This window comes from Moschus berezovskii, chromosome 6 (assembly GCF_049115385.1).
Source record: "Moschus berezovskii isolate FMDL1 chromosome 6, NW_MosBer_1.0, whole genome shotgun sequence".
Classification (NCBI taxonomy): Eukaryota; Metazoa; Chordata; class Mammalia; order Artiodactyla; family Moschidae; genus Moschus; species Moschus berezovskii.
Window position 1 is genome coordinate 48734838 of NC_142465.1, and position 25969 is coordinate 48760806.

At 38.8% G+C, this 25969-nt stretch overlaps 1 protein-coding gene across 2 annotated transcripts; it reads right to left on the minus strand.

Annotated features, from left to right (window-relative positions):
• Positions 1–1834: 1834 nt before the first annotated feature.
• YEATS4 (YEATS domain containing 4) lies at positions 1835–25595 on the minus strand. Of its 2 annotated transcripts, none has more exons than XM_055395846.2 (7): positions 25321–25595; positions 22141–22260; positions 19727–19793; positions 19530–19624; positions 14575–14667; positions 14396–14483; positions 1835–2489 (listed from the first exon to the last, which is right to left on the minus strand). In XM_055395846.2, exons 1-7 carry the CDS (start codon positions 25369–25371, stop codon positions 2320–2322), a joined length of 684 nt encoding a protein of 227 aa, XP_055251821.1. In that variant the 5' UTR covers positions 25372–25595; the 3' UTR covers positions 1835–2319. The 2 variants fall into 2 exon arrangements, with proteins under 2 accessions (XP_055251821.1, XP_088693131.1); XM_088837005.1 differs by lacking the exon at positions 25321–25595 and adding an exon at positions 24989–25272.
• Positions 25596–25969: the final 374 nt, after the last annotated feature.

Consider the following 25969-nt stretch of genomic DNA (forward strand, 5'->3'; position numbering starts at 1 on the left):
ATTAAAAAGCAGAGACATTACTTTGCTGACAAAGGTCCATCTAGTCAAGGCTATGGTTTTTCCAGTGGTCATGTATGGATGTGAGAGTTGGACTATAAAGAAGGCTGAGCGCCAAAGAATTGATGCTTTTGAACTGTGGTGTTGGAGAAGACACTTGAGAGTCCCTTGGACTGCAAGGAGATCCAACCAGTACATCCTAAAGGAAATCAGTCCTGGGTATTCATTGGAAGGACTGATGTTGAAGCTGAAACTCCAATACTTTGGCCACCTGATGCAAAGAGCTGATTCATTTGAAAAGACCCTGATGCTGGGAAAGATTGAGGGCAGGAGGAGAAGGGAATGACAGAGGATGAGATGGTTGGATGGCATCACCGACTCGATGGACATTAGTTTGGGGGAGGCCTGGCGTGCTGTGGTTCATGGGGTTGCAGAATCGGACATGACTGAGTGACTGAACTGAACTAATAATGTTTATAAATGTCACAACCCCCAAAAATAAAGCAACAAAGTAAGAATTAACCAATCCACCAGGGGAGATAGATTAAAAGTATCTGCAACCAGTTCATTCTAAAGGAGATCAATCCTGGTTGTTCATTGGAAGGACTGATGCTAAAGCTGAAACTCCAATACTTTGGCCACCTCATGCGACGAGTTGACTCACTGGAAAAGAGTCTGATGCTAGGAGGGATTGGGGGTGGGAGGAGACGGGGACGACAGAGAATGAGATGGCTGGATGGCATCACCAACTCGATGGACATGAGTTTGAGTGAGCTCTGGGAGTTGGTGATGGACAGGGAGGCCTGGCGTGCTGTGATTCATGGGGTTGCAAAATGTCGGACACGACTGAGCGACTGAACTGAACTGAAAGTACTAGTGGCTAGTTATCACTCTTCAGAAGGTACAGAATCTGCATAAGGCACAGGCATGGTTTCCATTTTTAGAAACTTGTAACATATTAGTATTATGTTTTCCAAAATACTTTCCTACTTACTGTTGTTCCTAGGTTGCCAAGATGGGTTAGCCAACAAGGCCTTAAAAATTAAGTACCACTAGTGTTCAAATTCAGAGGCACTGGCGACCCACTCCAGTACTCTTGCCTGGAAACTCCCAAGGACGGAGGAGCCCGGTAGGCTGCAGTCCATGGGGTCGCTAAGAGTCGGACATGACTGAGCGACTTCACTTTCACTTTTCACTTTCATTCATTGGAGAAGGAAATGGTAACCCACTCCAGTGTTCTTGCCTGGAGAATCCCAGGGGCGGGGGAGCCTGGTGGGCTGGTGTCTATGGGGCCGCACAGAGTCGGACATGAGTGACGTGACTTAGCAGCAGTAGCAGCAGTGTTCAGATTAGATGACTCAAAAGTAGAGGGCTGGTATGTCCCTGGTGGTCCAGAGGCTAATGCTCTGTGGTTCCAATGTAGGGGCCTTAGGTTTGATCTGTGGTCAGGAAACTAGATCCCTTATGCTAAAACTAAGACCCAGCACAGTCAGGAAAAAAAAAAAAATGTAGAGGGCTCACCATGTGGATTTGAACAAGACAGCCTGAGGGAGAAGGTAGAGAAATCAGGAGTAGTGAGAAAAATTGCTCATAGATGCATCGTATGTGTCTTTGAAACATGCACAAGGGATTGAATATTGTTCTCTGTGAAAACTAATGACACTGTGGTAGTTAGGCAGAACAATACTTCATATATGATCTTGGCCATCTGAGAGCTTTGGTATGTTACAATGACTGCAAATCAGAGATATATGGTCACAATACTATGGAGATACTTAAATCGTAATGAGAGAGTTCCAGGGGCTTCAAGACAAAGAAACCCATCAAGAGACAGAAACAGCATATGCAGACTACATTTATTCAGTGCTTACTGGACACTGGGCACATCAGATACAAAAGAGCTGGGATGGGGGAGGTAAAAATTTAATATACACATTAACTTTACAACTAATTCTAACTACTAGGGGAAGTACAAAATTTCTACAAGTTATACTTTATAATGAAATTTCAATGCCTGTCAAAAGGATAAGCTATACATACAATGCAATAAAAATGTTTTAAAATTGTGCTTAACATCACAGAACTACTCCGAAATGGGTTGGTAAAATACCTATACACCATTCATTCTTATTATACACATATATTTCACATTAAAGATTGCTGGTAAAGTACAAATACTTTGACCCCATTGCTGAAAAATCTATGGTCGACAACTATATACAAAATTCCTCTTAGAAACACTGCAGCATTTGTAGTCCATCTCTCCTTTAAAGTCCACCTTATTTTTAGCTTAGCTTACTATCAAGTTGTCTTCAGAACTGTTTATATTTCCTTTGTCTGATCATCTTCTTCCAGTTTCCTGATTTCATTTTTTAAACAATTTATAGTTTCACGACTTGCTTTTAATCTCTCTTTAAGCTCTGCAATTTCAAAGCTTGTTTTTTTTTTTGCAGCTTCTAATTTTTCTCTGGTTTTCACTTCAAGTTCTGCAACTAAAGAAAACAGACTGTTACTAATTTATTGCATTTTTCTCATATGTCCGAGATATGTCACAGAGTAATAAATGTGACATTTCGTTAGGTCAATGTTTCCATGATGAAATGCAAACAACTTAAGATATATAACTTTAAACACAAGAGGGTGGGTGAGAAAGTTTGAACTCTCAAGAGAGGATCTAAGACGTTTCCTATCACAAAGAATAAAATTTGGGCCACTAGTATTTTAATTCACACTTAAGATTTTAAGACATAATGTCTGTGTTTTTCTCCATTTACATATTAATTTGGAAATTACGGAGCATATAGTCCAAGAGACTTCCAACTAATAAGACTTCACTAAAAAGAGTATTCTTAAATTTATGTACAGGTAAAGCTTACGTAAACAAAATCACACTGGTAAACCCGTATCTTTTTTCAAAACAGAGTAGTAACTGTCTAGGTTTGAATTCTAGCTCTACTAGTTGTGCCACTCTGAATAAGCTATTTTTTTTAATCTCCATGCTCATTTTCTCATTTCTAAAATACAGATTATAATTGCAAACACCTTGTGATGTTATTTGCTTTAAAGATTTAAAATGAGTATCATCTGGCACATAAAAAACATATTAAATACTATTTTGACAGAGGAACATTAAATATTTAAAACATTATAGCTGGCTATGTAACAAATTACTAAAGAAAAATATCATTACTGCAAAATAGACTATATTTATTTAAATATTCCACTTGGATAGTGTAGTACCATGTTTTATAGAGAAAAAAACGTCTACTATCACCCACCATTTCCACCTTGTAGACAGTTCAGTTAACTGCTGCTGATGACTGTGTTAAGGCACAATTGTACTTGTGTTAATGTAAAATGATCACTAGTTGGAAGCAGCATGGATTGAAGGAAAAAAAACCAAAACTCTTTGAAATCAAAAAGACTTGAGTTCAAAAACACATTTGGTCCCTTACTAGCTGAATGCTGATATCTCTCTCACTCAATTTCTTCTTTCTATATAATACAGTTAAAACTCTGTATTTCACAGAGGATTTAGGATTAAGTATTTGAAAAGACCCTGATGCTGGGAAAGATTGAGGGCAGGAGGAGAAGGGGACGACAGAGGATAAGATGGTTGGATGGCATCACTGACTCGATGACATGGGTTTGGGTGGACTCTGGGAGTTGGTGATGGACAGGGAGGCCTGGCGTGCTGCGGTTCATGGGGTAGCAAAGAGTTGGAAATGACTGAGCGACTGAACTGAACTGAATACATGTAAAAGGCAACCAGCACGTTAAAAACACCGCATGTTCTTATTTTGCTCACTGCTGGTGACTTTCTTTTTGTGATACATTTCGCAACAGAGCTAAACTTTTACATTGCCAAAACAATCCACATTTTTCTTTGTAATTTTACATTGCATTTATTTTTAAAATTATTTTTGAAAATAGGCAGTACATACAAAATTAAAAGGCTGAAAATTGTGTGATAAATTCCTATAAATAGTAATTGTTAGGTTGAAGAATAATTGTGTTTGTAATTTTTGAAGAATGCTAAGTGATTCTTAGAGGTTCTATTATTAATTTATAATCTCACTAGCATAGTATGTCTGTTCCCCTACTGCATCAATTTTTTGGTCTTAAATAATCTGGAAGGTTAAAAATTATATTTCAGAATAGTTTTAATTTGTACTTCTATTACTTCTGAAATTGATATTCTTTTAATATGTCTAGGGGATATTTCTCCCTTTCTTTTTATGAACTGCCTATTTATCCTTTCCTCTGTTTTCTATTAGGTTACTGGCCCCTGCCTTTTTAAAAACTGAGGTATAATTGACATACAACATATTAGTTTCAGGTGTACAACATGAGTCAATACTTGTATATATTGCAAAATGATCATCACAGTAAGTCTGAAGTTAACATCTGTTACCATATATACAAAACAGATCTTCATGACCCAGGTAATTGCAATGGTGTGATCACTCACCTAGGGCCAAACATCCTGGAATGTGAAGTCAAGTGGGCCTTAGGAAGCATCACTACGAACAAAGCTAGTGGAGGTGATGGAATTCCAGTTGAGCTATTTAAAATCCTGAAAGATGATGCTGTGAAAGTGCCGCACTCAATATGTCAGCAAATCTGGAAAACTCAGCAGTGGCCACAGGACTGGAAAAGGTCAGTCTTCATTCCAATCCCAAAGAAAGGCAGTGCCAAAGAATGCTCAAACTACCGCACAATTACACTCATCTCACACGTTAGTAAAGTCATGCTCAAATTCTCCAAGCCAGGCTTCAATAATACGTGAACTGTGAATGTCCAGATGTTCAAGCTAGTTTTAGAAAAGGCAGAGGAACCAGAGATCAAATTGCCAACAGAGATCAAATTGCCAACATCCGCTGGATCATCGAAAAAGCAAGAGAGTTCCACAAAAACATCTATTTCTGCTTTACTGACTATGCCCAAAGCCTTTGACTGTGTGGATCACAATAAACTGGAAAATTCTGAAAGAGATGGGAATACCAGACCACCTGACCTGCCTCTTGAGAAACCTGTATGCAGGTCAGGAAGCAACAGTTAGAACTGGACATGGAACAACAGACTGGTTCCAAATGGGAGAAGGAGTACGTCAAGGCTGTATATTGTCACCTTGCTTATTTAACTTATATGCAGAGTACATCATGAGAAACGCTGGGCTGGAAGAAACACAGGCTGGAATCAAGATTGCTGGGAGAAATATCGATAACCTCAGATATGCAGATAACACCACCCTTATGGCAGAAAGTGAAGAGGAACTAAAGAGCCTCGTGATGAAAGTGAAAGAGGAGAGTGAAAAAGTTGGCTTAAAGCTCAACATTCAGAAAACAGATCATGGCAAATGCCTATCACTTCATGGCAAACAGATGGGGAAACGGTGGAAACAGTGGCTGACTTTATTTTTTTGGGCTTCAAAATCACTGCAGATGGTGATTGCAGCCAGGAAATTTAAAAGACGCTTACTCCTTGGAAGGAAAGTTATGACCAACTTAGCCAGCATATTGAAAAGCAGAGACATTAATTTGCTGACAAAGGTCCGTCTAGTCAAGGCTATGGTTTCTCCAGTGGTCATGTATGGATGTGAGAGTTTGACTATAAAGAAAGCTGAGCGCCAAGAATTGATGCTTTTGAACTGTGGCGTTGGAGAAGACTCTTGAGAGTCCCTTGGACTGCAAGGAGATCCAATCAGTTCATCCTAAAGGAAATCAGTCCTGGGTGTTCAATGGAAGGACTAATGTTGAACCTGAAACTCCAATATTTTGGCCACCTGATGCAAAGAGCTTACTCATTTGAAAAGACCCTGATGTTGGGAAAGATGAAAGCAGGAGGAGATGGGGACAACAGAGGATGAGATGGTTGGAGAGCATCACCAACTCAAGGGACATGAGTTTGGGTAGACTCTGGGAGTTGGTAATAGACAGGGAGGCCTGGCGTGCCGCGGTTCATGGGTTCGTGGGAGTCGGACATGACTGAGCGACTGAACTGAACTGAACCATATGTAATTAAGAATATTTTTTCTGTAAGGAGATATTTTAAAATTTACTCTCAGCAACTTTGAAACAGACAACATAATATTATTAACTACAGTCACCATGCTGTAAATCACATAATCACTTAATTTATTTTATAACTAGAAATTTGCACCTTTTTGACCATGCCCCCCCAACCCCATCCTCTGGCAACCACTAATCTGTTCTCTGTTATTTTTGAGCTTTTTTTTTTTTAGTCTACATATAAATAAGATTATACTGTATTTGTTTTTCTCTGATTTATTTCACTTAGCATAATGCCCTTGAGGTCCATCCATGTTGATGCAAATGGAAAGATTTCTTTTTAATGGCTGAATATTATTCCATTATGTGTGTGTGTGCATGTGTATATATGTATGTACGTACGTATGTGTGTGTATAAAAAAACACTTCTTTATCCAGTCATCTATTGATGAATACTTATGTTGTTTTCCTAATTTGGTTATTGTAAATAAAGCCGTAATGAACATGGGGTGTATATATCTTTTCTAGTGTTTTTTTTCTTTAGAGCCATATCCAGAAGTGGAATTGTTGGATCATATGGTAGTTCTATTTTTATTTTTTTGAGGTCCGTCCATACTGTTTTCCATTAATGGCTGCACCAATCAACATTGAATAAGGGTTTCCTTTTCTCCACATCTTTGCCAACACTTGTTATTTCTAGTCTTCTTGATAATAGCCATTCTAACAGACATGAAGTAATATCTTTGTGGTTTTGATTTGCATTTCCCAGATGATAAGTGATATTGAGCATATTTTTGGTATTTGTTGGCCATGTGCATGTCTTCTTTGAAAAAATATCTACTTAGCTCTTCTGTCCAGTTTTAATTGAATTGTATGCTTTTTTTGACCACTGAGCTGTATGAGTTGTGTATATATTTTGGAAATTTACTCTTTATCAGAGACATGATTTGCAAATATTTTGTCCCATTCAGTAGGTCTCCTTTTAATTTTGTTGATGGTTTCTTTTGCTCTGAAGCTTGATGTGCAGGAGCTCTTTACACAGAAAAGAAACAAGTCATCTGTGATAGAAGTACAATATTTCTTTTCATGGCTTGTCTGTCTTTAGACTTGGTTGATAATGCAGAAATTTTTACCCTTTTGCTCCCCTACTCTCTTCATATCAATTAAAAGACATACACAGAATGAAAGCAGGCTCCCCGGGTGGCTCAGTGGTAAAGCTCTGTCTGCAATGCAGCAGACGTAAGACAGGTAGTTTCAATCCCTGGGTTGGGAAGATCCCTCGGAGAAGGAAATGGCAACCCACTCCAATATTCTTGCCTGTGAAATCCCATGGACTTTTGGGCTTCCCTGGTGGCTCAGATGGCAAAGAATTTGCCTGCAATGAGGGAGACCTGGGTTCTATCCCTGTGTTGGGAAGATCCCCTGGAGGAGGGCATGGCAACTCACTCCAGTATTCCTGTCTAGAGAAACCCCATGGACAGAAAAGCCTAGTGGAACAGTCCATGGGGTTGCAAAGAATCAGACACATCTGAAGTGACTGAGCACACACATGCATTTCCAGAGAAGCCTGATGGACTACAGTCCATGGAGCCACGAAGAGTTGGACACAACTGAGTGACTAAACAACAGCAGAGTGAAAGGTACATTGACAGAGGCTGGGACACACATAGGAGATAGACAAGAAAGAAAAATGCATTACAGTGCCATGAGGTAATTAGGGAGCTATATACCGTGAACTCCCAGATGTTCAAGCAGGTTTTAGAAAAGGCAGAGGCACAGAGATCAAATTGCCAACATCCGCTGGATCATGGAGAAAGCAAGAGAGTTCCAGAAAAACATCTATTTCTGCTTCACTGACTATGCCAAAGCCTTTGACTGTGTGGATCACAATAAACTGTGGAACATTCTGAAAGAGATGGGAATACCAGACCACCTGACCTGCCTCTTGAGAAACCTGTATGCAGGTCAGGAAGCAACAGTCAGAACTGTACATGGAACAACAGACTGGTTCCAAATAGGAAAAGGAGTACGTCAAGGCTGTATATTGTCACCTTGCTTATTTAACTTATATGCAGAGTACATCATGAGGAACGCTGGGCCGGAAGAAGCACAAGCTGGAATCAAGATTGCTGGGAGAAATATCAATAACCTCAGATATGCAGATGATACCACCCTTATGGCAGAAAGTGAAGAGGAACTCAAAAGCCTCTTGATGCAAGTGAAAGAGGAAGTGAAAAGGTTGGCTTGAAGCTCAACATTCAGAAAACCAAGATCATGGCATCTGGTCCCATCACTTCATGGGAAATAGATGGAAAAACAGTGGAAACAGTGTCAGACTTTATTTTTTTGGGCTCCAAAATCACTGCAGATGCTGATTGCAGCCATGAAATTAAAAGACGCTTGCTCCTTGGAAGGAAAGTTATGACCAACCTTGATAGTATATTAAAAAGCAGAGACATTACTTTGCCAACCAAGGTCTGTCTAGTCAAGGCTATGGTTTTTCCCGTGGTCATGTATGGATGTGAGAGTTGGACTGTGAAGAAAGCTGATCGCCGAAGAATTGATGCTTTTGAACTGTGGTGTTTGAGAAGAATCTTGAGAGTTCCTTGGACTGCAAGGAGATCCAGCCAGTCCATTCTAAAGGAGATCAATCCTGGGTGTTCATTGGAAGGACTGATGCTAAAGCTGAAACTGCAATACTTTGGCCACCTCATGCAACGAGTTGACTCACTGGAAAAGACTCTGATGCTAGGAAAGGTTGGGGGCGGGAGAAGGGGACAGCAGAGAATGAGATGGCTGGATGGCATCACCTACTCTGTGGACATAAGTTTGAGTGAACTCCGGGAGTTGGTGATGGACAGGGAGGCCTGGCGTGCTGTGATTCATGGGGTCGCGCGCGGAGAGTCGGACACGACTGAGTGACTGAACTGAACTGAACTGAAAGCAGACAGGATTCATACCAAGGGGAAAGAATGTATATATATACATCAAGGAATGCTTCTTGGCAGAAGTAAAATCTGAACTGAGTTTTAAAGAATAAGATAGGAATTAGACAAAGTGGGACACAGCAGGCCTTGGAGACAGTACAGAAAGATTTGGGAAACAACAAGGACTTTATGACTGTAACAGGTAGTTTTAAATCTAGTCAGGAAGACTTAATTTAACTCATCTGTCAGAGGACAGCATTCATTGTAGATATAGATCTTTGTTCTTTGATTTAGTCACCATATTCTATTTTTGAAAAATCATAAAACTGCCAAGGGTACCACATATTGGAGAAATGGGTTAATTAATGATGAGATCCTAAAAGAAAACATTTAAATGTTTTAGCCTGTTCTAGTTTTCTACTTCCTGTATATTAAATGTTTACACATACATTTAAGATACATATATGTGCATATAGATGTGTGTCCGTGTGTATATGTATGTATGTACACATGTGTATGTATGCAAGTATGCATGTATGTGTGTGTGTGTTCGTGTCCGACTCTGAAATTCCATGAGCTGTAGCATATATAAATATATATAAAATTTCTATTTTAAATTCCAAATGAAGCCTCAGTTTATAGTAATTCAATCCAAAGAAGCATTATTAGTTTTGCAAAGTGAATGTCACTCACTGGTTAGAAGCAGACTGTAAGGCTTTTTACAAAGAGAAATAACAGCTTATTGGTTAAGGGTACAGACTCTGTGTGGGTTTAAATCCTGGCTCTGCTGAGTGATTTGGGGCAAGATCAAAACTCTCTATGCAAAATGGGGTTAACAGTAGTACTTCTGTCTCAGGGCTATTAAGGGAATTCCTAAGGGCTTCCCTTGTGGCTCAGCTGGTAAAGAATCTGCCTGCAATGCAGGAGACCTGGGTTCAATCCCTGGGTTGGGAAGATCTCCCGGAGAAGGGAAAGGCTACCCACTCCATTATTCTGGCCTGGAGAATTCCATGGACTGTACAGTCCATGGGGTTGCAAAGAGTCAGACACACTGAGCAACTTTCACTTCACTTAAGAAATGTAAAGCACTTATAAGCTCTATTCAATATCAGTTTAGTCATTCCTTGTAGAAGCAACTTCTATTAAAAGCTAGACCATTAGTGCTTAAGTAAATTTCTGCAGGTTTACCAGTATAAATATCTTTATAAACTTTTAATGTGCTTTATAATGAGCAACTTCTATCCTTTTACTTTATCTACAAATATTACAATGCTTTTAGACCCTAAGTTCTGAGGACTGCATAGGAGACTGGGCTGTACCACTAACTCATATTAATGTGGGCAAGTTTCTTACCAATGTGTACTTCAGTTTGCTTTTCTAAATGGATTACATAAAAAAGTTATTATAGATATAAATGAGCTAATACTTGTACAGATTAGAAAAGTACAAATGGTAAATACTCAACAAATCTGATATTATTACCAAATATTGAGTATAATGTTCTCAAACTGGTAAAAGTGCACCTTTTTTTTACACCTGATTAATATTCCCAAATTGCTTTCCTAAAAGGCCTATTCACATAAACAATTCATGAGAACACAGTGTTCACCACATCCTTGCTAGGTACAACTGTGAAAGATTTCTTTTGCATATTTGATAAAAATATAGCCATCCATTATTACTGATTTGCATTTTAAAAATTACTAGCAGGGTCAAAAATTTTTCTTTTTATTTACTAATGATCTTTTTTCTGTCTGTCCACTCCTTTGTCCATTTATCAACTAAAGTTTAAAACTATATTCTATTTTTTTATTTTAGAGTTTTACAGATATTTAATCCTTTGTCATATTTTCCAAAAATCGACTTTTTCTTTTTTTGCCCTTTTGAAATGCATAAGTTACGTATCTTTTACAAAAAAATTTTTTGTCTTTCAATGTAATTTCTTCTAACATCTCAAATTTAGAAAGTCTTCCCTAGCCAGGATAGACAGTCATTTCTCTAACTTTTTAAACAGGCTAAATGATATAAAAAAAAATTTAGGGACTTCCTGGGTGGTCCAATTGTTAAGACTCTGCACTTCCAATGTAAGAGGCACAGGTTCGATCCTTGCTTGGCCATATGCCACATGGTATGGCAAAAAAACTCAAAGACAATTAACTATCATTAATTAAACTGGAACTGATTAAGTGCCATGAAGCAATGATCTAAATTAAGTTTTCTTCTCAAAAGTTATCAACTGTGCCAATAGCATTTACAGAATTATCTTTTTTTTCCTTATAGATTTGATGCTGTTAAGAAAATAACCTCAAGATAATACAAAAAATGCAGTTTACTAATAAAAACCTCCCAAGGTTGGGGATTCCCTGGTGGCCCAGTGGTTAAGAATTCAGCTGCCAATGCAGGGGACACATGCAGACCCCTAGTATGGGAAGATTCCACATGCAGTGGGGCAACTAAGCGCATGCTCCACAACCACTAAGGCTGTGCTCTAGAGCCTCTGCTCCCCAACAGGAGACGCCACTGCAATGAGAAGTCCATGCACTGCAAGGAAAAGTAACCTCCACTTGCTGGAATTAGAGAAGGACTTCCTGCAGCAACAAAGACCCAGTGCAGCCAAAAATAAATTTGAAACACAGACCAAGGAGTCTAACACGTGTGCGAGTCAGGACTCTGTACAAAAGCTAGGCGTGGGGGGAGGTAGGGGTTGGAGCAGATCGTGCCTGGGGCCTGGGGGGTCTTAGTCACGCCAGTTGGCGAAGCGAGCACACAGGGTGAGCGGTGATAATGTCGGCCACCCACCCACCTTGAAAAAATAAACTAAATAAATTAAAAAAAAAAAAAAAGCTTTCCAAGGTTATAAAGCTCCACATATAAGCTTTAATATAGCAAAAGTAGTTTGTGGAAAAGTCTTTTTATAAAACACATTTGTTTTTACTATTACACATATATGAATTAATGATATTAGTCTTGTTGAAAACATAGAAATGCAGGCACTTGAATTTTAAGAGAATTTTCCTCTATGAATATGAAATGGCAGAAAGATTTATAATGAAGAGAAAATGACCAGTAACTAATTAAAACACCACATTACTAGTGCTTTTTACCTTCTTGAAGTGATCATACACATTTCCGTTTTATGTTCACAACAAAGTAGGCCATATTTTCAGATGTAGAAAATGCAACATAAATCCTTTTAATAAGTGTGATTTGAAATTTTAAATGACTACCAAGTGGCAATTTTAATCAGTATTCAGATCATTTAACTCTTAGTCTTGGGTTTCATGAAAACACAAACAAAACACTACTATAACCATTAATGGTTAAACAGCAATCTTTTTCCCACCTGCGTTCTCATCCCCTCACCCTTTTCTTTTACTGGATCACTTCTTTCAGCCTACACCTACACTCACTGGTCTACTTCCCCCGGAAAACACTGGCCTATGGACCCCAAATCCTGGTTTTCCTACTGCTTCAAGAGCTACTTTCCCTTTACAGGTCAAACTCCAAGACAGGCTTATCCATAGCACCTGTCTCCAGCCTCTCATCTCATTCTCTCTGGATCCACCTCAACTGATGTTCTGTCCTTACTATTCTCCTTCAACTGCCCCATTAAGGTCACCAAGGAATTTCATGTTGCTGTCGCCTATTTCTTGGCTCTTATCTTACTTGCCCTATAAGAGGTACTGGACACAGCTAACGACTATTTCCTGATGAACCTTCTTCACTTGGCTCCAGGGTATTAAGTGCACCTAGCTTTACTCCCTCCATACTCACGTTTATCTTTTTTTTTTTTTTACTAATTTCCTTAGCCGGTCATCTCCTTAATCTCTATATTTTAGGAAAGCCCAGGGCTCAATCCTTGAACCTCTGGTTATCTTCACTTACTCTATTGATGATATCATATGGCCTCACAATTTATAAATCCATCTATATGCCCAGACCCCTCCTTGAATACCAGACTTTGAGTACAATTCCCTTCTCAACATCTCCACTTACATGTCTTACAGGCATTTCACACCCATCATGTCCAAACTTTACTCCTAATCTTTCCCCTCAAAGCTGCCCCTACCAGACTTCCCATCTCTATGAAATTTTTTTTTGTCTGTTTCCTTCTTCGGGCTCCAAACCTTAAGAGTCATGCTTTGTATTAATACACCTCCTTCTCTCACATCTTATTAAACCATCAGCCATCCTATTGTACCTATCTTTAAAACAGAACCTCCATTGCTGTCCCATTGGTACTACTCACAACTCTATCACATCTGGACAATTGCAACAGCCTCCTAACTGCTCTTCTACTCTTTCTGGTTTATAGTCTGCTCTCAAAATAGCAACCAGGGTGACTGATCTTTTGAAAATGTTATTCTTATAATGTCACTCTGCTGCTCAAAACCCACAAAAAAACTTCACATCTCCTTCAGTTTAAAAATCTAAAGTCCTTATAGTTACCCATAAGATTTGACCTGGTCCTCTATTAACTTCTTATTTCTTTGGCCTTGTCTCCCACTCCGTGTTCCCTCTACTCCAGTCACACTGGCCTTCTTGGTGTTCCTCGGATATGCCAAGCCTGCTCTTTCCTCAGGGCTCCTGCCCTTGCCGCCCGTCTACACATAACATTCCTCCCTCAAGCAGCTGCATGGCTCATTTCCCCACTCCTTTTGGTATCTGCTCAAACGCCACAATTTCAGGAAGCATTCTCTGACCTGATATTTAAAACTCTAACAATCTCCTTGCACCAGAAGCACTCCCTCACCTGCTCTAGGTTTTTCCATGCCATCCAATCACTACCTAACATTTTATTGTTCTCTTTATTGAATATTTTTCTTCCTTCCACTAGAATGTAAGTTCCACGAGGACAGGGCTTTTGTCTGGTTTAGACACTGCTTTATCTTCTGAACCTAGAACAATGCTTGGCATAGTACTGATGCTCAATATATATTGTAAGCAAATAAATGAAAGATCAAAGGAACAACTAAATAAATGGTGACATAAATGTCAACATGGGGTTGGTAAATAGGTTTCATCTTGAATGACAAAAGCAAATGATTAATACAGCTGCATGAAATGTGTAGAGAGAGATGCTAATCACAGTACTCTAAAGTATAATGTTCCGCAAGGTTCTTCACACCAACCGGTAGCAAAGACTAGTACACACAGAAAATGATTGAGTGACAGGTTAAGTGAGATTAATAATGACAAGCTACACTTAATTAATAAAAGACAAACAGTATTTCAGAGTGTGTGAACAGCTGTCTTTTACATTTCTCAAAGTTCGCCTATTCTGAGAGCTATTTAAAGTATCCTTTTTACTTGTTCTTTAGTAATACATATTTTGTTTTTAACTTCTAAAAATTTTACCTATACATAAAAAAACAATTTAATAGTCACTTATCATACAATCCTTTCACCATCACTGAATACATTATTACTCAGGATTAATTATAAACTCATGGCACTTACATTCTGTTTCATGCTTATAGGCTCCTAAGGTAAGCTGACGAGATGTTGTCAATAATTGTTGCATCATTGCTGTTGGGTCTTGAAATATCTAATGGGATACAATGGAAAAAGCAGCCCTGTAACTTCAAAATATACAAATTGAAAATGCTTTAAAAACTCTCATTATAAAATCTTCTTACCATTTCATCATAAAACTCTGAAACCACTGTTTTTTTCCCCAGCATTGCATTGGTGTCTGACTGAAACAGCTTTAATAAATGATACAGTGTTACCTGTGAAATAAAAACAGACACAACATCCGTGGATGGTTTTATCATCATCATGTGAGATTATCATTTCTCTAACTGATTTACAGTTACAGAAGTAACTACTAAAGTAAAGTAGTTCAGTTCAGTTCAGTCGCTCAGTCGTGTCCGACTCTCCGCGACCCCATGAGTCACAGCACGCCAGGCCTCCCTGTCCATCACCAACTCCCGGAGTTCACTCAAACTCATGTCCACAGAGTCGGTGATGCCATCCAGCCATCTCATTCTCCGTCGTCCCCTTCTCCTCCCGCCCCCAACCTTTCCCAGCATCAGAGTCTTTTCCAGTGAGTCAACTCATCGCATGAGGTGGCCAAAGTATTGGAGTTTCAGCTTCAGCATCAGTCCTTCCAATGAACACCCAGGATTGATCTCCTTCAGAATGGACTGGCTGGATCTCCTTGCAGTATAAGGGACTCTCAAGAGTGTTCTCCAACACCACAGTTCAAAAGCATCGATTCTTCGGCGATCAGCTTTCTTCACAGTCCAACTCTCACATCCATACACGACCACGGGAAAAACCATTGCCTTGACTAGACGGACCTTGGTTGGCAAAGTAATGTCTCTGCTTTTTAATATACTATCTAGGTTGGTCATAACTTTCCTTCCAAGGAGTAAGCGTCTTTTAATTTCATGGCTGCAATCAGCATCTGCAGTGATTTTGGAGCCCGAAAAAATAAAGTCTGACATTGTTTCCACTGTTTTTCTATCTATTTCCCATGAAGTGATGGGACCAGATGCCATGATCTTCGTTTTCTGAATGTTGAGCTTCAAGCCAACCTTTTCAGTCTCCTCTTTCACTTTCATCAAGAGGTTTTTGAGTTCCTCTTCACTTTCTGCCATAAGGGTAGTGTCATCTGCATATCTGAGGTTATTGATTAAACCTAGCAAATTCAGGATCTTGTCACAACTACAGCTTACAAGTGGCAGATCATCCGAACTCTGACTGTACTTTTATTTTCCTATTAGGTATTAACATCTATCCATATCTATTCAATATGTATGCTACAAAGAGGATAAGTAAAGACTGGCTACAAAGCATTCCAGAGAGGGACTACAACACAAGATACGGCTATGCAAATTAAACTGGGAAATCACTAAGACAAAAAGTCTTTTACTCATACAAATGAAATTTGCTTAACTGTGACAGATAAAATTTACAAATTTACTGTGAGGAAAAAAGATTTGATTTCAAAAGGAATGATCAATACTAAAATACTCAAGTTTTAGAGGACAAGTTAATTTCTCTGGTTTAGAGGACAAGTTAATATAATCCTAATAATAAGATTATAACATAAGTAGCATAATAAGCCACTGATAATTCACTTCAGCAAGAGCAATCTCTCTTCAAAATACTTGGAAACAGATAAAATAAGACATCAATGGAAAAGCTTTGCAGCACGATTGTTTGAACAAAACAAAATCTAGCAGGTAAAAAATCAGGAGTTCATGATGAAGTTGGAGAAGCAACTAAGAGGGATTGAAGAATTTTCCAAAAAGTCAGCTAAAATCATCATAAAAAGCAGGCATCATATTTAAACAGATAATTTGACAAATTTCTAGGGTGACAGAAAGCAGATGAGACTACACCAATAGATAAACCTTAATGGGGAAATCCATAACCTAAAAACTTAGGGAAGGAAACTGCATCAGAGGTGAGAGACAGTGGCCCCAGTGAGCCCAAGAGAGACTGGAAGCTCAAAGTTGGCAGGGGTAGAAATCAAGAATGCTTTGGGTGGCTGGGTTGGTTAATCTTCCTTCTTCTCCTTTTACTCACAGCCAAGACAGCATATCCTCCTGTGGATCCTAGAATTCTTCATTCAATCAATCAAGTATGAAGTAAAAATAAAGATATTTTCAGAGAGCACTGACTTTGAAAATTTATTTCTTAGGCATCCTTTCTGAAGAAATTCCTCCAATAAAATGAAAAAAGAAAGAAACATGAAGATAAAGGATCATGTGTCATCCTCAGGAGTTGAGAGGCACTATCTAAAATAGAAAAATCCAAACTTAGGGATTTAAATACATCAGATGCATGGGAGTTAATTCCAAGAGGAACTGAAAACCGTAACTGTCGCTTTCTTGAAGAAGGGGTCAGAAATGGGGTAACTTCTATGTTATGGGGTTAAATTATATCCCCCCAAAGATAGTGAAGTATCTATACTTATCCTCAGTACCTGTGAATGTATTTGCAAAGAGAGTCTTTGTAGATGTAATCAAGTTAAGATGAAGTCACGGGGGGGCCCTAGCCCAATATGACTGGCATGTTCATAAAAAGGGAAGAGACGCAGAGATGGGGAGGCAAGAGACTGGAGTTATGCCGCCACAGCCAAGGAGCGCCTGGGGCTACCACAAACTAGAGGAGGCAAGAAAAGATCGTCCCCTAGAGGCTTTGGAGACAGCATGGCCAACACCTTGAAACTGGACTTCTAGTCTCCAGAACCAAGAGAATGAACTGTTGTTTCACCCATTCAGTTTGTGATACTGTTACGGCAGCCACAGGAACCTAATACAGGAAGCTTGTACATTTTATTTTTTAATTTTTTAAAAAACTATATGTTTTATAATTTGAGCAGTATTGAAAACTACATCATAAAACTGTCCTTTCCCAAACTTATCCAGATTTTCGAGGCATTCATGCAGATAAAGACAATGAAAAATTTCAAGACATATGTCTCTAATTTACACTGATACTTGAAGATTCTTAGAGCAATGAAAATGCCTATACCTGCTGGCAATACTTCTAGGAATAAAACCCTAATATTAGTATTTTGCTTTAAGAAACAACCATTCATTTTACATAGTGTCTTGACCTGTAATAGGTTACCGGATAAGGGAAGCAAATCACAAGTTACCCATGTCTTTCTTTTATAATTTAAATAAATCTTCATATGACTTATTTTCTATAAGAGTCAACTGAAAAACTATAATAGTTTCACTGCACTGAAAGAACAAGAGAACAGTTTGTAGTGGATAAAATTCAGGTCCATGTAGATCTACATGAAAACCTATCAATAAATTAATCACTGCAGAAGTGCAAAAAAATGTATTACCTTCCTTTCCCAAGAGTAGACTTTGAGAGCTGTCTCATAATGAGTTTACATGATACAATGATTTCTTTCAGAGATGTATTTTCCAAGGAGGGGTAGAGAGGTGAGATGGAGGAGACAGATGAGGAGGCAGATAGGTAAAGCAGCACATTCTCCAAGTAAAATGAATTCAAAGCAACCTTACAAAGTTAACAAGAACCTCACCTCTAATAACATTTCTAACAACATTAACAATTTCTCCCTCTCCCTTCTCTCAATATCAGCCATAGTCTGTGCTCTATATTCCCAAATAGACTATTTTGATCAAGAATAGGTGTAGTGTCTGATCTTTGTATCCTGCTCACTGAGAAGTATCTTGCAAATACATTTAATAATTTTTTGCCAGAGTATCTGTGAGAGTATCTCAGAAAGACAAGAATGGTAGGAGATACCAAAATGTTACCACATGGAAGATATTTAAATAACCATTTAGATGGATCTTCAGGAGGAAAATAAACTAATCTATGAATAGTTATCAGGAAAAAGTTCAAAGAAGCTTATATAAAGTAGAACTTTCTGAAAACTAGAACTTCTCCAAGTCTGAACAGGATGTTTCACTTCATGATGGAAGTCAGTCTTCTTTTCTTACTATACTGAAGGGGCTAAAGGAAACGTCTATGTAGTGGCCTACGTCAACCGGTCCTAAATCTTACTGTGCATCAAAATTACCTGGGGGTGCTGGCCCCTCTCCAAACTTATGAATCACCATCCAGAGAATGGGGACTAGATGTCTAAACTTCTAAAAAATACCTCAGGCATTTCTGACATAGTTAGTTAGGAACTAATTCTCTGTATCACTGGTCCAGGTGCTATTTCAACTCCTTTAAAAGCACACAGTTTTACAAATGTAATCAGATAATTAAAGTGTAAATGTTTGGGGCTGAAGGAATGAACTCAGTCTATCAAGATGAAAATTGATGATGATGAATATTAAAACCCTGAAAGTGAAGTTAAACACTGGCCATACAAATGTGCAATGAAATAGCCTGAGTTGTAACTCTTTGTGTTTAACAATAAAACAAGCTTAGTGGTTTTAGTCAAAAGAGTAAAGAGTATGACACATGAATGCAAATATACAGGTTCAAAAACTAGCTCAACAACAATTAACTGCATTTTTGAGCACAAGACTTTATCTTTGAGCCTTAGTATCCTCATTTCTAAAACGAGGATCTCACCAACCTTACCAAGTTGCTGAGGGCTCAAAGTGAAAACTTTCGGGACTTTTTTACATTAGATAGCAACAATCGGAAGAAGAGAGCAAATTATGAAAAAGTCAGTAGTTATAATAAGGCATCATGAATAAGATAAAGCTGCTAGTACTGATGACAGTATGAAAAAGTAAAAAGGCATTCTAGTGTTTTTAACTAAAAAAACTAGACACTCCCAATTCAGAGAGTGTATGGACTCAACTTGTTTATTACTAATAACCAAAAAATAGTAATGAATTTTAGACTTTTTTTGCTATAGTAATCATATAATTTCCATGATTTCTTTCAAATAACTGTTCTTACTATATTCCTTCTTTTTATATGTGGAAATAAAAGATTTTTGAAAGGCACTTCATTTAAAAAAGAAAAACCTTAATGCATGGCAAGATATAGCAAGACATAAACTTATATAAAGTATACCTGATTAAAAAAATGTCAACATACATACAGCTTGTATATGTTGTCTAATGTACTACTACATTTTCACAATTACTAAAAAATCCATTTTATATCTACAAAGAGTAACATTACTCACGGGTCTTTCATTAGGATCAATGAAAAATATTTTGATGATTATTTCGAATTCACCCCATCCTGTTTCAGTAATCTCATACGGAGGCTTAGTAACAACTAAAAGAAAGAAAAAAGAAAACAATTAGGAATTTTAAACTGCTGATACAGTTTCCTCGTTCTTTTATATTTTGTATGTTATGAATCACAGAACTACTGTACCTCTTAAAGGATTGCCATAGCTTTCATGTAATTTAAATTGGATTTTCTTCACATATGCTGACATATCCTAAAATACAGAGGAATTAATTAGTTCTGCCATCTACCTATAAAAATTAGGAGGGAAATACATTGAGCATATGTACTAATTTTATAGACAAGAAATGCCTAAGAAATATGAATTACAACCTGAAGCTTTTATTTTTATTTTAAACAAAGGAAGCCTGTGGCAGATTCTTTCATAATTCATCACATATATAAATATATATGTCTCTATTCACTTGTGTTGCAAATCCTATGTTTATGTACCTTTGAGTATTGTTTGATATATCCCTGTTGACAATATTCAAAATCTATTCTGATTTTTCTATAAAAACAAATACATTTCTTCCATGTGGTAGTAGAATGTATCATTACTTCATTTTATTGCTTAATAATATCTCACTATATGACTACACCGTATTTTATTTATCCACTTATCAGTTTGGAGACACTTGGGCAATTATGAGTAATGTCACTGAATATTTACATACAAGTTTTTGTGTGGACTTTGAAAGTTTTTTGTCTTTTAATTTTGTTTAATACAGGATAGTATAAATGCTGAAGAAGAAACATTATCAAGCTTAGTTAGTTTCACTATTTTAATTCAGTCTTTTGCTGAAATATACTAAGAAAAGATAAACAGAAATCAAAGGTCAACTAGAATCTTCTTTGCCCTTGAAATTAAGATAACTTTGGGTTGCATCACTACTTGCTGTGCTGTATTTTGCTCAATTTCAGCTCCAAAGGCCTACATTCAACTAGTCACCTTTAAGTTGTGGCTAGACTGAGTTCTATGTGGGTGTCCCTGGTGGCACTAGTGGTTAAAGGACCTGCCTGCCAGTGCGGGAGACAAGAGATGTGGGTTCGATCTTTGTGTGGAAGATCCCTTGGAGAAGGACATGGCAACCCACTGTAGTATTCTTGCCTGAAGAATCCCAGACAGAGGAGCCTAGAGGGCTACAGTCCATAGGGCTGCAAAAAGTCGGACACGACAGAAGCAAGTTAGCATGCACGTGCTGAGCTGAGTCATTATAAACTGTCCTACATGGCAGTTTAATGTGTGGCATATGACCTCTAAACTGATCATCTCTTAATTTATTAAACATGACTGAACACAGTGTGGGGTTACACGGGAAGACAACCCTTAAAACTGACATTATAAAGTTATTTTGAATAGATACTAGATTCCTTCACAAAATGTGCCCACTCCTTGATAAAGTATAAGTCCAAAATTCTTCTCTTACATGTGGTAAAAGTATTTGAAGCAGGATATCTTTATCATTATCAAGCTATGAATCTATCCTGTGGTATTTGGCACCATTTTCAACTTTTCAGAAGTTAACATCTCTTCATGACGCCTCTAAAGGCTTTTTCAGATGTTTCCAGACGGTGACAAATGATTACAATGATAATATAAATTCTCACTTGCCTTATTGCTTCCACTATATTGGATCAATAACAGCTGACATACAAAATGAAGAGTTTTAAACAGAGGAATATTTATTCATTCAGTATCTACTGAATACCTACTATGTACTGACTACATTCCAGGCATTAGAGATTCAGCCACAAAACCAAACTACCAGCAGCCAGATTATGTAGCAGTTTTGTCTTTCATCTTCTCTGATTATCAAATTAAAACTTAAACTTATCATTCCTGAAACATGTGATTATACACTAGGCTACCTTAAGAGGTGGTGATTAGAAGACATACTATGTATACAGGATAGCTCTTGTTACCATTGTTGTTGCTGTTTAGTCGCTAAGTTGCATCCAGCTCTTTTGCGACCCCACAGACCATAGCCTGCCAGGCTCCTCTGTCCATGGGCTCTCCTAAGCAAGAATATTGGAGTGGGTTGCCAATTCTTTCCCAGGGAATCTTCCTGATCCAGGGACCGAACCTACCTCTTCTGCACTAGCAGGTGAATTTTTAACCACTGAGACAGTAGGGAAGCTTATAACTTAATTTTAATTATAAAACAGTTTTGGAAGATTGATTTCTACTAACAAGTATACAAAGATGACAGCTCTTACTTTATTCTTTCAACTTTTGGGGTAACATTTCTACAATGGGCAATTTTTTTTACTTTTTAAAAAAAACTTTTTATTCTGTACTGCAGTAAAGCTGATTAACAATGTTATGACCGTTTCAGGTGAACAGTGAAAGGACTCAGCCATACATACACATGTACCCATTCTCCCCAAACTCCCCTCCCAATAACATTCAGCAGAGTTCCATGAACTACACAGTAGGACCTTGGTTATCCTACAATGGGACAATTTTATTATCAGTTACTATAAAATGATGTTACAATTTATCTTCAAGCAAAACAAACCACAGCTTCAAAAAGGTTTTAGGAAAAAGAAATATTTACCTCATTTCTATATGGTTTTACATATACTGTCCACTGATGGGTGTGCCCATCTTCTTCTCTTTTCTTTCCAAAATATCGAGCAACATTACCATAAACTATTGGTTTAACGATAGTAACACCCTAAAAGAAAAACAATTTCAACATAAATTAACAACCTAGGTTTGCATTTACCATGGATTTCCCTTAAAAATCAATTCCAGACAATTAGCCTCATTTTATATTACCACCGCAGAAGGCAATGGCAAGCCACTCCAGTACTATTGCCTAGAAAATCCCATGGATGGAGGAGCCTGGTAGGCTGCAGTCCGTGGGGTCGCTAAGGGTCGGACACGACTGAGCGACTTCACTTTCACTCTTCACTTTCACACATTGGAGAAGGAAATGGCAACCCACTCCAGTGTTCTTGCCTGGAGAATCCCAGGGACGGGGGAGCCTGGTGGGCTTCCGTCTATGGGGTCACACAGAGTCGGACACGACTGAAGTGACGCAGCAGCAGCATATTACCACAAATAACTAAACATCACAGTAATTACAATGTTCCCACTTTGAAAACATCTATTTAAATCATATAAAGTACTTTGAGTGTTTCTATTTTTGCTTTGGTTTTTTTTAAATACAGAAATAGAAAAGGTTCTTTATTTACAAACTTTAAAGAACAACAAGGAATTAATAGTCACTAACTTTGATTGTCATCACCTGACGGTAATGTCCTTATTAATCAGCTTACAGCAGGGTTTTCCAAAGTACAGTAGAAAAATTAAAGGCAGTTTGGAAGAGAATTTTTTGGTAGAATAAGGGAAGCATTTTCTTTTTATTACTAGTACTTACTTTAATCTGTATTAGAAAAACCACAACTACAACAAGCAATTCAAATCACAATTTCAAGAATAGTAATGCTTAGGAAGGGACTTTAAAAATTAGATTTAAACAAACAAGTTAAATATTACATTTGAATTCAGATAATGGCAGAGGCACTTGGAGGACTCAAGCTTGATAAACACTTGACTAATGACATGTTTGCTACATTTGTGCTCAGTTCTGTGATGCATGTACATGTTTCTGTGCACATCTCAGAACTGTAAAGGCAGATTATGATGAAAAGGAGAGAGAAAAAAATTCAGGAGAAAATGCTGAATGTTGCATGTGAATTTGAGACTAACTGTTGAATAGTAGGAATGTACCTGAAGACCAAGATATATCATATGTACAAAGTGTTGGGCCAATGTAATCAATAAGTAATAATAATAAGAAAAGCGGTGAACAAACAGAAAAACTTTTTCTTTCCTTTTTTTTAAAACTTGTTATTCTGTATTGGGGTATAGCTGATTAACAATGTTGTGACAGTTTCAGGTGAACAGCAAAGGGACTCAGCCATACAACACATGTATCCATTCTCCCCCAAACTCCCCTTCCATCCAGGCTGCGAGAGATGCACCTGCTATACAGTAGGTTGGTCATAAAGGGAAAAACTTCATTGTGACTAGGTAATCCTCAAATAACTTCAATAGCTACTAGCCTAGAGTTAATTCAGAAGAAGGCAAGCAGTCTGTATGGGAATTTAAAAAACATCACAGCAAGTGCACTTGTGGGGCACACAAAGCGGGGCCTCACCTTTAAGGATTGAATGAATAAACACAAAGGAGCATGGCAAGGTGAGGAGATAAGAGAGTGCACAGCGCCAGTGCTGACGGGAGCCTGCAGAGCTCTTCGGATATGTGAAGGGCATTCGTTTGCCAGTGGACTTTCTACTAGGATGAAACTTATCTAAATTGGAAAAAGGTGCTTACAAGCTCAGGTAACAATCAGCAAGGAGAAGAAATAGGTCCCTAATTTTAAGTTTTAAATGACGAACTCACATCCATTTTTGGTGGAAAAGCATTTGAGGACTACAAGCCTAATCTCCTCACTTCACTTTGGACTTAAAAGACTTTTAGAACCTAACATGATTACAAACTGAGAAAGTTCTGTAAATTCTTCTCTGAAAGCTAATCTTATAATCCTCTTTTCTGTTTTCTCTTTTTTCCCTTATTTATTATTATTATTTTTCGATCATTTTTATAATCCTCTTTTCTGTAGTACTTTCTTATCATTCCAAAATCTGTCCCCAAAGCAGAGAGAAAATATGTTTATGAAACTCCTGCTACTATGAATTTTACCTGGCCATCTCTTTCCCCTTCCATTTAATTTCAGTAGCTTTTGAAACTTTCAAAGAGCTCTCACGTTATAAGAAGCATTAAAGCACTGTGTAGGACAACTGCATATACAGCATAAATTTATGTGAACAATATGATATGGAGAAGGATTCTTAAAACCGAGAGCAACTAGACTGGTGCAAAAATTGGGTGATTTCTTTTTGAAAAGATTTTTCTTTCTGTGGCACAAAAAAAATCTGAAGGGAGTAAAAATCAATGTTATATCAGGAACCAGCTGGTCGTGACATAAAAAATTAATGTGCCAGGTAACGTATTTAAGTGGGAGGGAAATTTGTCACGGTGACAAACATCACGTTAGGCTCGATTAGAACTTTAATTACAAACTAAGAAACTTGACGTGTACTGAATGTTGCCTGTGTGCCAGGCATCTTCTTTGCCTTGATTAATCAGTATCCTGGCCGTAGCCTTGAGGCTTTATGAACACTACGAACTTGGGGAAGTCTTCGGAACTTCTCTATTCGCCAGCTCTATAGTTACCACATTTGTAAATATTGGGAGTAACGCTGCCTTTGTAAGGCTGCAATAGAGGCTGAGAGAATCCGGTAAAACATTCACCCACGTGCTTCCTTCGCATGGAATCGGCAATTGTTATCCTACAATAGGTGGGTGCCCCCCGACCCCGATTTACAGGTGACCTGGGTTGGCAGCGGATGAACACCAAGCCAGGATCTGCCAGTCCTCCAAGTGGCTTCTTCCCTGGCGACGAAGTCCATCTCTCCCTCAGGCACCAAGGATTACGTCAGTTTATTTTGGCTGGGATGGAAGGGAGGGGGTTTCACCTGAAGTTGGGGCCCAATGAAACCACGATTTTCCCTTTGGGGCTCTGAGTCGCCGTCCTCCTAGAAACCCCGCTTTCAGTCTGAGGCAAGAAGGAGCGAGAGGGAACAAGCTGACCCTCCCCAGGCCGCGCTAGAAAGAGCCGGGACTAAAAGATACTCCGTGAGGGGAGCACCGGCCGCGCACTGACCTTCACTCTCCCGCCGGAGTCAGGCCCAAATTCGGCCATTCTCTTGAACATATTGTCTTACGGTAGAAGCCGCCGCCGCCAGGGAAAGAGACCGGGGCCGGCGGGCTCGCCGCTCCCTCAGAGACCCGACTCCTCCCGCGCGGGCCCAGGAGGAGGGTTTCTGGTCGAAGGAGGACGAGTCAGCGGGGCTCCGGTCGCCTAGGAAGCGCCAACTCCTCGCCGCGGACGGCGTCGCGGAAGCCCATTCACCTCCGCGCCGGGGGAGGTCGGCTCTGGAGTGGGCGGCAGCGGCGACGTCGTGCGCAGGCGCGACGCGCTCTCTCACACTGCGCACGCGCGGGGCTGCGGCGGAGGGTGTCGCCGGACCAATCTCTGCTGCTGGGGTCCGAGGAACCCGGGAGTTTCCAGTCAGCGTGTCGCCGCCCCAGACCACCTGGCTTCGCAATGACAGAGAAACTGGCTGTTGGAGGTGATACATTCCCATCGCCAAAGCGTTACAGTTGTGAAATTATGTTCATGAAATCTCGTCTACTCACCGCTTTTCTTTGCGTTCACCTAGCCGTCTCAGGGGACGACCGAGGATGAGATGGTTGGATGGCATCACCGACTCAATGGATGTGAGTTTGAGTAAACTCCGGGAGTTGGTGAT

What these genes read in the sequence shown, in the direction of transcription:
- YEATS4 (XM_088837005.1), bottom strand. Translation starts at nt 25,066, where the DNA reads ATGGACTTCGTCGCCAGGGAAGAAGCCACTTGGAGGACTGGCAGATCC. An exon ending in TAAAACCATATAGAAATGAG is followed by an intron (nt 19,794 to 22,140) that starts GTAAATATTTCT and finishes TCTGTATTTTAG; the next exon opens with GATATGTCAGCATATGTGAA. An exon ending in CAGAGTTTTATGATGAAATG is followed by an intron (nt 14,484 to 14,574) that starts GTAAGAAGATTT and finishes GTATCCCATTAG; the next exon opens with ATATTTCAAGACCCAACAGC.